Genomic DNA, 13,308 nt, shown 5'->3' with positions numbered 1-13,308 from the left:
TTTACACACACATATTTTTATAAATATTTATATTGCTCTTGTTCTTCTCATTTTTCTATAGACTCATGAAAAATTTCAATATAGATTAAAGAGCTCCAAACTATCACCAACCCCTTAACATAGTAGTAACAGTCAGTGTTATGTTTTTTTTAAAGAAAAATATAATATCAGGGTGGCCTAGTCCAAGGAACTGTTCTCTGTCATCTGTGGGAGGGTCCTGGGCCCATGAAGACCCCCCAAGGAGCAGGGGTGTGATTCCCAGCAGACTGAGGCAAGTGCAGAACAGGCCTCTCTCTCAGCCCACCTCATCCTGGAGTAGCAGGAATTCCAGGCAGGCAGTTTCAATTCTGCTGTATATTAGGGGAAGCTCTTTGCCAGACTCCATTCCCCTAACCCACCGCCCACCTAGAAGGAGGAAATACAAGGTCCCACGTCAGGACATTGCTGAGACTGTGACGCACTAGGGAGCAAGGTCACTGGTCATTAAAATGCGGCTCCTGGGTGCTCGCCCCTCCCACCCCCTGGGGTTGTGTGCTCTCTTTTCTTTGGTGTCTGCTCCACCAGCTGGTGGTAAACTCTGGGTCTGGGCGGGGACTGACAACGGTCTCTTAAGTCTCAAAGCCCACCTGATCTACCTCATTTTACCAGAGATCTCTGAATTTAGGTTTCTGACATCTGCTCAGGTTATAATAGAAATACTCTGCTTTCCTTTCTCATTACTCCCTTTGTAACCTGGGGACCTTACCAGGTGAGACTGTGGGCTAAAGCAAAACCTGGATAACCTGTCTCTCCCTACCCACCAAAACCATCTAACGACACTCCAATCCCACTAAGGCATCAAAGTCTCTTGTCCTGTGTGCGTGCGTGAGGGGGAGAGTGGTGCACAGCGTGCTGTCCGGGGTAACCGTGGTGGCCGCCAGTCGGCTGGGGGGTGGGTACCAGCAGCCTACCACCACCCGCTGCATTTCTGTGCCTCATTACTTCTCAGCCCAGTCACATGACTCTTTCCTTCTCTCTTCTTACTTAACCACACCTTAAGTCCAACAACTGGACTTGACAGAATCCTTACAACCTGTTTTTCTTTGCACATGGCACACAGATCCTAGGGTTTATCAGAATCCACAGGCCTCTGACAGAATTCTGCCTAAATAGGAACCTCATGAACTTTGGTTCAAATTCAGCTTGGAGAAGACTGTCTACGTGCCCTTTTCATTTTAAAATCTGTTGGGCAGAGGCGTAACAGGTTTCTTGTATCACACTTTGAACCAAAGTGTCACCAGGTCACCATCAAACAAAATTCCTTTAGAGCAAGACTTGAATTATTTTAAAGTCTGTCATAAGTTTAAAACAAAGAATATGTAAAGTAGGAAAAAAGTAAGTAAAAACTTACTGTTATTGGTACATCTTTTGTTCCTGAATTTAATAAATGAAGATTTAAAACTTTTGGTAGATCTGTTAAAATTGAGGAAAAGAAATATTTTTAAAATGTATGCTTTATAGCATATTAGAATCTTTCTCTTATTAGAGATCAGGTTAAATATATTTTAGAATGTGAAATAGAGTAACAATCACATTAATAAAAAGAAACGCTAGATAGGAATTGCCTTATTCTCAAGGACAGTGAGTATTGTAACTGCCCCCTTCCAAAGACCCAGACCAAAAACCAAACAGAACAAAAATTTTCAGTGCAACTGACATTATCATTGATCTTCCAGTTTTCCAGCAAAGCATAATGAAGCAAGTTAATAAAGTACAATATGAAGTTATCATATTAAAACCAAATTAATTTTCAAAAATGGGTCTTCAATCCTACACCAGCACATCTTAATTACATATGGTCCACAGAAATCCCAAATTACATACTCTTACTTTTTTCTTAATAAATGCTTTTTGGTTATTTTCAATTTTAGAATTTGAATTCTTTCTCTGACTATCTGGGACCAATTTCTAACATTATGTCATAATAATGCAATTGAATAATTCGTATCTAAACAAAAATCCAGAGTAAATCTTTTTATTTCCTTTATTTCAGCATTAAAAGAAAAGATTTGGCATGACTAAATAGGTGAGAAGCTGGATGAAGAAACTAAGAAATTACTTTCTCCCTCAGTCTTCCACTTAGAAGACTTAAGTTATCCATGACAAGGTTTTCCCATCTGGAAAGCAAGTATCCCTCAGAGAAATGGGGTATAAAATCCCTAAAGGCTCTGAGTTCCCAAAGGCAGATTTCTACCAGATCAAGTAACCCACTGAGAGACAACTTTCAAAGCTGAATTAATTACAAAGGAGTTAACGTACAGCCATTCAGCACCGAACACGGGGATTTAAAAAAAGAAAAAAAAGACCTATAAAGACACTGTCTCTTTTTTTACCTTGTGTTCGCAGCGTACCAAAATCTAACATTTCAGTTGAGGAATAAATTCCGGGAGCTTGGAAAAAAGAAAAGTAAACAATTATATTTCGCGTTGCCGGAGTAAGATGTGTTGAAAACAAAACGAACTTGCAGCGTGGTTAGTTTTTCACTGACCTGTTGTAACTTCCACCTCAACGGGAAGAATGATGAACTCCGTGCTGTCTGAAGCATTAGTCTTTATTCTTATGAAGGCAGTGTGATTATCTGCTTCTCTGGATGAAAAACTGGCTCTCATCACTCCCTTGGTTTCATAAGGAGGAATTTCCTGACAAGTTAACAGACCATAATGTAGCAAAACCACCACAGTTTACTGAATAAGATGACATCCCCAGAAAGATGCACTGTTATTTTATATACCTAATAGGAAAAAATACACTGCCAATTAAACATCTTCATCCCACTGATTATAATGCACACTCCAATTTTGGAGGACATTAAACGTTAAAAACACGTGTATCTTTAAAATGATGAAGTACAGTATGTACAATTGAGCAAAATGAAAGAAATAAAACTATATGAAAACTGTCAGTTGCAAAATCATCAGTGAAAGGTACAGTTAATCTATAAAAATCAATTATTTTTTAACGTATTGGTGGTGCTCAGGTATATCATTTTGTCCTAAAATTCTCTAAACAGAAACGTCTCCATCAGAGGGAAACTGCTTTTCCAGAAGTTTACAGCATTCTCTTTAAATAATAACCGAGAGAGATGAGACTGCTTTGCTTTCATTGAAAACCTAACAAAGCTTCCCAAGCAAATCCACAGTTCACCAACTGCCTTCAGTAGGGCTCTTAGCATGTACGATGGCATAAATTTTAAGGCCTGTAATGAGAGAACACTTACACATACACTGAAAGGAAGGCTCACTGGAAAAAAAAATTTTTTTTGAGGTTTAATTCTTTTCCTCGTTTTTGAACGATGTCGCTTCCTTGGGACCATCAGAATTTCTCTGCACACCTTTTGGCCTATTTTAGGAAATTCCTGTGTTTTAGAATCTACTGGTCTTCACTTACCTCTACTCTCTTAAAGTTTTAGTCACAAAGTAGGAAAGAGTTGACTGGAACCCTCTTAGGGCCACCAGAGAGGGACCATCTACTCCCCCATCTCTAGGTCACTGGGGTTTCTCACGTACACTGAAGTGGGCTGGGGGCAAGGTCAAGGCCAACTGACTTCTTTCTCACTCTAGATTTGTAGGAATGTAAGAATCACTGTATCTTTCCTTGTAGCCACTAGAAGTTGTACAACAATTTGCCCTGTCTGCTACCATTCATTACAACTCTTCACTAATTAGAAATCTGAGTTATATTTATTAGATACTAATATTTCATAATACTATATTTCTTCATCAATTCTTAGTTCTTCTACCTATAATTACAATACAAATAGCTTACAGTTGATTCTATGAAGCAGTGTTTTATACAGTATTTCTCCCAAAGGCTCTCCAAACAATAACATAATTTCAAAGTAAACCATTTTTGTGAAAGGATGTAAAAAGACCGTCCATTACATACTTCTACTTGCGAGAGTGTTTCTACATCTTAGCAGTTAACCCAGTCACTGACAGATTGTTTCCTAAGCATTCAACACCCTAAAAACGTCCCGGGGGAGGGTGTAGCTCAGTGGTAGAGCGTGTGCCTAGCATGCACAAGGTCCTGGGTTCAGTTCCCAGTACCTCCATTAAAATAAACAAGTAAGTAAATCTAATGACAGCCCCAACCCCTGCAAAAATAAAAAAGAAAAGTAAAATAAAGTGGGGAAAAAAAAAAGAATTCAGGCTAAAAATGTCCTTTCCACCCTTCCTGGTTGAGACTGGTCAGACGGCAGAACCAGGAGGCTCTGTGTGTTTAACAGAGCCATCAGCAAAGAAACTTTGATCTTCAGAACTTAGTCACAGTGGTCAAGTTTGTGCATCTTCAATTGCAAGTGAGCAGTGATTTTAGTGACCCTGATACGCCCTTTCTATGCCTCTCCCCTATGATTAAAGCCGGGCAGACAGCATTAAAAAAATAAAAACAACTCTTCTGTGGCAAGACCCTTTGCAAATAAGGCATTTGCTATATAGTTATCACTCTGGTTAGTGCTGGCTAGTATTCTCCAAGAAAAAGTGGTTCTTTAACCACTGACACAAACTACACTGTAAAATATTCAACAGTATTCAGCGTGATGCAGAGCACCTAAGAATTCACAGTTTTGTAAGTCATCACGAGGGCTTGACTACATTCGCTCTGCAAATGGCGTCTCTTCTGTCGATGGTGGGTCTGAACATTCACTTCTCTACCTTCAAAAATATAATGGCTCCTTCCCATGGGTTCTTTTTTTTTTTTTTCCAATCTTAGTGTAAAGCATGTCATAAATGACTAGATTCAGAGACAACTTTACCCGTATTATTCTGAGAAAGAAAAGTTAAAAAGCTCTTCCTTTCCACACAGTGGGTTATAGCCTCCACCAACTTTATTCACTGCTCTTTCCCCAAATTACTACTCTACTTTTCTCATTGTCTCATCTCATTTTCAAATATATATGTGATATACATTTAATTTTAAGACAGTAATTAACGAAAAGACACCCATATTTCTTCAGGTGATGGGGAGTTAACTATTTTCTGGTGTATTTAAGAAAATACGTGGTTTGGTGTGAACTCACACGAGAGAAAACCACGTCAGCACTCACCCACAGCTTCCTGGTGCCTCCCTGCTGACCCGTGGGAAGTTCCAGGTGCAGATCTCCTCCACTGGAGTACATCTCCACAACCTGCGGCAGAAGAGCATGTGATGCTTAAGTCAAAATCACATTCTCAATGCAAGTGATTTCTTGTTATATAGAAATATTTGACACCCTAATTGTTTATCAGAAGAAAATCAAAAAACGTTTACAGATACAAACGTAGGGTAAGTGTTGCGCTGTATCACCAGGGGCATAAGTACCGTAAGTGCAAGCAACGTGGTATATTTAAATAAATCAAAGTCAGTTTGAAATACTGAACTCAGAAATAATGTAGTTGTTTCAGACACTGGGTTTTAGAAAATCCATACACAGGGCATTTATTTTTATTCTTTTCCAAAGGAAATAATTTATGGAAATGATAAAATTTTAGAAATAAAAATTTTATATTTCTTTTGGTAACACAAGTGCTTCTTTATCACACATTTATAGCAAGATCTAGCTGCAGATCTAATAACTACTATAATTGTGAAATACTGGAGAGCATGTCATTCTTAGGTATATGCAATAATATCAATGAGGTATGAAAAACACTTGATGTCTTCTTGTAGTAAAATCGTAAGTACTGTTAATATCTCTGACTTTTACCTACACCCATGATTTTCTTTTAAATTTTATTTATTTTTATTTATCTTTTGATTTACAATGTTGTATTAGTTTCTGGTGTACAGCATAGGGATTCAGTTATACATACATACATATGATTTTCATATTCTTTTTTACTACAGGTTACTACAAACCACTGAATATAGTTCCTTGTGCTATATAGTAGGACTTGTTTATCTATTCTGTACATAGTAGTTAGTATTTGCTAATCCCAAACTCCCAATTTATCCTTCCCTCTCCCCTTTTCCCCGGTAAGCATAAGTTTGTTTTCTATGTTTGTGAGTCTCTCTGTTTTGTAAATAAATTTGTTTGTGTCATTTTCTTAGATTTCACATATAAGTGATATCATATGATGTTTGACTTCCTCTGACTGACTGACTTCACTTGGTACGGTAATCTCTAGGTCCATCCATGTTGCTGCAAATGACATTATTTCATTCCTTTTTATGACTGAGTAGTATTCCATTGTATACATATACCACATTTTCTTTACCTAGTCATCTGTTGATGGACATTTAGGTTGCTTCCGTGTCTTGGCTATTGTAAAAAGTGCTGCTATGAACACTGAAGTGCATGTGTCTTTTCAAATTAGAGTTTTCTCCAGATATACGCCTGGGCGTGGGATTGCTGGATCATATGATAACTCTATTCTTAGGTTTATAAGGAACCTCCATACTGTCCTCCATAGTGGCTGCACCAATTTGCATTTCCACCAACAGTGAAAGAGGGTCCCTTTTCTCCACACGCTCTCCAGCATTTATTATTTGTAGACTTTTTGATGATGGCCATTCTGACTGGTGTGAGGTGATACCTCACTGATGTTTTGATTTGCATTTCTTGAATAATCAGTGATGCTGAGCATCTTTTCATGTGCTTATTGGCTGTCTGTATGTCATCTCTGGTGACACCCACGGTTTTTAAAAAGTTTTACTGAGGTATAATTCATGTACAATAAACTATACATATTTAAAGTGTACAACGTGATGAATTCTGACATACGTATACAGGCGTGAAGCTACCACTGCAATGCAATTAAGATATTAAATACACCTTTTACCTCCCAAAGTTTCCTCACGCCCTTTGCAATCCACTGTCCCTCTCTGCCCCCTCCGTCCCCAGGCAACCACTGAGCTGCTCTCAGCCATTCTGGATTAGTCTGTATTTTCTAGAGCTTTATATAAACAGAATCACACAGTATGTACTCTTGTGTCTGGCTGCTTTTATTCAGTGTCATTACCTGAGATCCATCATGTTGTTTTACGTACTAACACTTCATTTCTTTTTGATTTTATAGATATGTCGGTTTTTGATCCATTCACTTACTGATGGACATCTGGGTTGTCTATAGTTTTTGGTCATTACAGATAAAGCTGCTGTGAACACTGTGTTGTGAAAGTCTGTGTGGACATCGGCTTTCCTTTCTCTCAGGGGAATGCTTAGGGATGGGAGGGTTAGATGGCAGGAGACTTTCCTTTAGAGGTAGGTAACTATCTCTTAAAAAGAAAGAATATATTTAGTTAAATGCAAATTTGGGGTGAAGAGAATGGGTAGAAAACCATTACTTGTTTTATCACTAAGTCCTCCAGGAGTGCAGAAAAAAGGACAAAGCAGGGAAAACAGCAATACTTAAGTACAGGCTTAGAGGTTTTTGTTCTTTGTTTTTGGCGTGCTGTTACAGGGAAGCCCTGAGCAAAGCCTGATGAGTCAGGAGTTTCTCTGAGCATTAGCTGCCTTCCAGGTTAGCAGCGCTCCCCCACAGCGTGACTGTGTAATAGTAACAGCACCTTAACTGATGCAGTGACTGAAAACTTTTCCTGAAAAACCAGAAAACACCATGTATCATTTCATTTAATCTTCCAAGGCCTTAAGGAAACAAGCCTAACAACGTTTGGAAACCGAAGATTAAAAGGTAGACTGCTGACAGCAGGGAAAGCAATAAGGAAGTGGGGCTAGATAAAGACTAAATTATAATAAAGTCAAAGGAAGGACTACGTGAAAACTAGGAACAACACACTCTGGATTTTTAGTCCACTGCTAGTCATCCTAACTTAATAAAGTTTAGGGAAAAAAGGAAGCCAGTAATATATACAAAATATAATTTATGTAAAAACATTCCAGCAAAGAATGTTAATTTTTGTGTGCCCACATATACGCAGGTAAGCGTACAAAAAAGGGCCTGACATGAGACACCAAGGTCAGACAAGGAGGACCTGTGAGGAAGGGCTTGGGGCTGGAGCTGCGCTAATCCAGTAGTTACCAGCTACGTGCGGTTGTTTAAATTTAAATGAAGTGAAATAAAATTAAATGTTCAGTTCCTCAGCCACCCTAGCCATAAATTCAAGTTGTAACAGCCACATGTAGCTGGTGGCTACTGTGCTGGACAGAGCAGACACAGAATTTCTCCATCACTGCAGAAAGTTCTGCTGGACAGCGCTGGACGGAAAGCAGAAAGCTCAAGGGCACTTTCGCTTCACACTAGTTTGAATGGTTAACATTTTTTTTTTTCAGTGAGAACATACTTGTATGTTTGTGTTGTAAAATGAACAATTCAGATGCAATCTCTTGCTTTACAATACTTTCTTAATGACAAGACTCATGACAGTATAACATATTACAGGACTATTAGGTTAAGAGTACTTTCCATACGATCTTCCAGTAATAAAATCAATTAAGTCATGGGAATGTGATGAACAGGATAGTGACTATAGTTAATAACATTGTATTACATATTTGAAAGTTGCTAAAAGAGTAGATTTTAAAAGTTCTCATTGTAAGAAAAAAACTGTTTTACTATATGTGGTAATTAATGGTTGCTAACTAGACTTACTGTGGTGATCACTTTGTAATATGGAAATATTGAATCACTATGTTGTACACCTGAAAATAACCCAACGTTTTATGCCAATTGTACCTCAATTAAAAAAAAGCCCATCACGTAGGGACTTGGGTTTTCCTTTAAAACAAAACAAAACCAAAAGAAGTGCCTTCCAGATAAATAATCTACTGGTTGTTAACAGGGCAACTTTGGTTTTCCATTCGCTCTCCTGTGTACTGATGAAAAGTCCATTGTGGTAAATCTTGAATTGAAATGTTCTAACTGGAAAAAGACTAGAGGAACAAAAGAAAAAAATCAATACTGAATTCAGAGATAATTGTTCTAGATGGTAGTCTGATGACTCCAGAGGAGTCGTGGGACAAAGGCATGGACTGTAAGGCTACTTAAGTAACTGTAGATTGGCCAACATTTGCTGAGTCTCCACCCTTCCAAGCTGGAAGCAAAACCTTCAGCCTATGATCTGGCATCCCTGGGTGCTCTGTAACTATGCTGACGCCACAGCAGTGTGCGGCAAGCCAGGCCGCAGGGTCTGAGAGGGTAAGAGGGCAGTTTTTATTTCTTTGACTGAAAGCAGTCAAGAAAAGAAAAATAGCAAAAAGATACAAACAATAGACTGACGATGGAGAGGAAATACTTTCCACTTGTAAGAGCAGGACACAACAGCATTTTCCTCTTTTCTGATGAAGATATCCAGCTACAAATAATCAAAATTTGGGCAGAGTATTTTTATTAGCAGCTATCCTCACCCCATGTCAGCAAAGTTTTGGGGTGAACCTTTCTTGCTGCTTTAGCATATAATTCCTAAGCATTCCACAATTCCAGCTCTGAAGATCTTGTCCTGTTCTCCCATTTTCCCCTTCACTGTTTACAAGCATTTCTACCAGAGGGTCCAAGGATGACCAAAACCATTTTGGTTGCCAGAGCTCAGTGGCTTCCCACAATACATGGTATATTTCCCTCCACCTGTCATTTTCAAGCTACTGGTAAGTTCTGCAGTATTGGTCCTAAAGAACTCAAGAGGCCCTGGGTGTAGATATTATGGACTATTCTGGAAAGCATCTGCATTCTTCTTCCAACACAGACAACACAACTAGAAGCTGCGTGGCAGCCAATGACACAGCTGGAAGTCACTGATCGGGATGTGGGGTGGGGATTTTAGGAAATATTTGAAGGAGTGACACCAGCCACTCCTACTGTCATAGAGACAAGGAATGAGCAAGGAGGGATTTCATATTTGAAAAGAATTACTACCAAAAGATTGGGTAAGACGAGGAGCTGGATTTTTTTTTTTTCAATTGCTTTTAGTCATGACTCTGTATTACCCCTTCCTTGGATTTCAATTTCCAGGCTGCCATCACCAAAAATGTACTATTACCAGAAATAAATATGAATCGTGATTTTAAAAGCTTACATTGGGTCAGAAGGAGCTTAAGGCAAGAAAAGTAGTGGCCTTGCAGAGTTGAAAACTCTTCTTAAATTAAATATACAGCTGCCTAAAACTAACACCAGAGAAACCACAGTCATTTTAAAAATGGTTCCAAAAATGCAATATCTGGACTGCTATAACCCCAAATTCAGACTACGGGCTGCATTAAAAGAATACCCCTCTTCAGTACTATATACAACCCCATCCTGAAAACTGTAACAGACAGATTTCATGCTAAGTATTAACTTCCACCAAAGTGGAAAACATTCAAAATCACCGCGATAAACTCACCTGTAAAGGCTCACTGTGAGGGTTGTGTATATTTATTATAGGTGAAAAACTGCTATTCACAGGGACTCTGGCCCCAAGGAATGGCCTCAGTCGGTATGGATTTGGAACTCCAACACCAAATACCTGTTTCAAAGAAGGGAAAAAAGTGCAATTTGAGTTGCTCTTATAGTTTTATAAAATTTTAATGGTTTTAATTGATTACTCTAGGGAAAACTGGTGAATTTAATTTATGGAAAAATCTTCACAAATCCTTTTAAAAGGAACACGCATGTACTTCCTGTACTTGTTTGGCTACCCATTTGATTTGATATATTTACATATTTATGTGCATTTGGAATGATTTCTATAATATATTAGAAATTAAAATAATAGCAGTCCTTCACAAGGTCATGGGATAGACAAGAGAAGAAAAGAGGGGACCAAAAGATTTCCCCATTCCAACTTTCAGCAGATGGATTTAGGGCTTGGACAACCTCTTAAATACCAAGCCGAGTGCCCAGTCATTCTTACATGGGAATGTGGGTTGACTAAAACAGGGCGAGCCTGTCATTCAAATGACAAATATTTATTAAGTGCTTGTGATGTGTTAGGCACAGACATACACAGTTGTGAATAATTCAACAGTGAACAAGACAGATAATGTGCCTGCTCTTATGAAAGTTACATTTGAGTATGAGGGACACTCACTAAGTAACAATAAAAAGATTCTTAAAAAATGGGTAATGTGATACGGGGTAACTGGTGGAGTGAGGATGGGGATATTCTTCTAAGAGAGGGTGGTCGGGGAGGTGATGTGTGAGCTGGTGTCACTTGAAAGATGAGAACAAGCCAACAGTGAGAGTGTATTCGGGACGGGGGAGGGGTACAGGCAAAGGGCACGAGCCCAGAAGGGCTGGCTTGTTTGAAGACAAGGACTAACATGAGAAGTGTGGTCAAATGGGGTGAGGTGGGAGAGCGAGAGCTCCAGGTGAGTCAGATCCTCAGAGATTTGCTGGCCTTGATCAGAAGCTTCCATTTTGCTCCAAAAGGAATGGGAAAACGTAAGGATTTACATGAGGAGCTGAGTGATTCTGCTGTATGTTTAAAGAAGGTCACTCTGGCTACAGTATGAATAATGGGCCTTGGGAGGGACTGCGGAGGAGGGAAGGCCAGTTAGGAGGCTCCTACAGAATCCAGAGAGAGAGGTAGGGATGGCCTGGGAGGGAACAGTGGCCCTGAAGAAGAGCGAGGCAGACAGACTTGAGATACATTTAAGAGGAAAACTTGGGGAGAGACCAGATGTGGAGAGGTAAGGAGCTGGCCACTGAGGCTCACCTTGAGAACAACCTGATCACGACCCTCAGGTCGCCCACTGGCCACAACCACATAGGTCAGCTGGGGGTGCCATAGTAGGGCAAAGGTCTTCACATTCTTGTGGTGGCCTTTTCATTTACTCAACAAGTAGACCCTAAGTGAGGGTCACAGGTACAGCACTGCAAAGTCACGCAATATACTGGCATTCGAAGGTTTACTGACTGCCTACTGAACAACCATGAAAGACTTGTTCAAACACAGGATGTGATTCCTCACTAAACTGGGATGTTTACTGACACTAATTTCTAAAACACATGAAGTGTTCTGGGCAGTGGTGAAGGAACATTCAAAAACAAAAGCATAAAAACTCTAAGGTAAGACATGAGCTAAGCATTTAAACAACCGAGTTCCAGGGGCAGTGTACAGTACAGTGGTTAAAAGGATGGTTTTTGTAGTTTCAAAGGCATGGGTTTGAATCCCTGTTCCAACAACTCACTAGGAGCATAATTTGGGCAATTTATTTAACCTTTCTAAACTTCATCTTCTTTATCTAAAAATTGAGAACAGGACCCATACGTAACGCAGACAGAAGTACAGGGGAACCGTGTGGCAGAGGGCCAAACAAGTAATTGTTCTTAGTAATCTTGATAACCTCGAAAGACAAAACTCTTGAGTCACAAAACATTAACTTTCTTTAATAACCCAAAGATTCTACACAAAAAGTAAGTCTAGCAAAAAATGTAAATAATGTAATTACCAAAGAAAAGCAGGCCCCTATGTTTTAATCCTGAAACTATTATTGTTTCATCACTACGCAAAAAGTAAAAATAAAAATTTAGAGTCAATGTGAAAATATTTTTAATTGTTCTTCTGCCAAGCAATCTTCCATTTACACTTTAACTGGAGCTTTAAGATCATTTGTTCAGTCCGATCTGAATAGGGATATTCACAAACACAGCTCTTAAAGTATAAAAATGCTCTAGATCTAAACTCTTATGTTTTCCCTTATCCTCTGAGTTTTTGAAAAGAGTTCTTAAAAGGTGGTCACATGATAGGACATAGGATAGGTTTCGTTTACAAAATAAATCAAAGTTTTAATTCTGGTTCTTACCTGGTAGGTGAATACCCCATGATTAGATGTGTTAATAAATAAAGTATTTTCTACATTTCCCACTACTCTTGCAAGAAAAACTACATCAAATGATGTATTTCCTCCTGGAAGAATTTTCTGAAAAAGAAGAGCAATAAATAAAGTTAAATTAGTAACCAAAAAAAAAAAAATCGGATCATGGTGACCATAATTCGACAGCTGAAGTTCTCTGAAACATCTCAGAATCATTTCCATAAATTAGCTTTCCACCACAAATGTTTAAGCTTTAAATTAGCCAAACTATTTTGCAATGGAAAATAAAATTTAAAAAGATGTCTTTACATTGGCTGTCACATTATCTTTGTCAATCACAAGTCTAAAACCCTGTACAACAGATGGTTTCCTTGAATTCTGTTCGTTTGACAGTCACTAGGCTGGAATGAAGTGCCTACTGACAGGCTCTTCTTCATCACCAGACAATCAAGGAGGAGCTGAGCTGAAGCGGGGCTCTTACACAGATGCTCACTCTACGACTCAGCAGCCGCTTGAACTATCCCAATAAATCAATCAATCGGCCCAGCCTCTACCCTTTGACTCCCGTCACCCATTCACACAAGGCACAAAATGTGCCG

The 13,308-nt window shown here is 39.0% G+C and overlaps 1 protein-coding gene across 1 annotated transcript in view; it reads right to left on the bottom strand.

Moving 5' to 3' along the window:
- Positions 1–13,308, bottom strand: part of TMEM131 (transmembrane protein 131) — a 138,472-nt gene that overhangs the window by 52,590 nt on the left and 72,574 nt on the right. Inside the window, exons 6-11 of the mRNA XM_074354677.1 lie at positions 12,698–12,814; positions 10,294–10,416; positions 5,084–5,164; positions 2,528–2,678; positions 2,373–2,429; positions 1,391–1,452 (exon numbers count right to left, since the gene is read on the bottom strand). Of these exons, the coding sequence (XP_074210778.1) occupies positions 1,391–1,452; positions 2,373–2,429; positions 2,528–2,678; positions 5,084–5,164; positions 10,294–10,416; positions 12,698–12,814 (591 nt within the window). The remainder of the gene's footprint in view (positions 1–1,390; positions 1,453–2,372; positions 2,430–2,527; positions 2,679–5,083; positions 5,165–10,293; positions 10,417–12,697; positions 12,815–13,308) is intronic.

Source organism: Camelus bactrianus, chromosome 28, assembly GCF_048773025.1.
Source record: "Camelus bactrianus isolate YW-2024 breed Bactrian camel chromosome 28, ASM4877302v1, whole genome shotgun sequence".
Lineage (NCBI taxonomy): Eukaryota > Metazoa > Chordata > Mammalia > Artiodactyla > Camelidae > Camelus > Camelus bactrianus.
The sequence above is the reverse complement of the archived record's forward strand: the minus strand, read 5'-3'. Positions and strand labels throughout refer to the sequence as shown.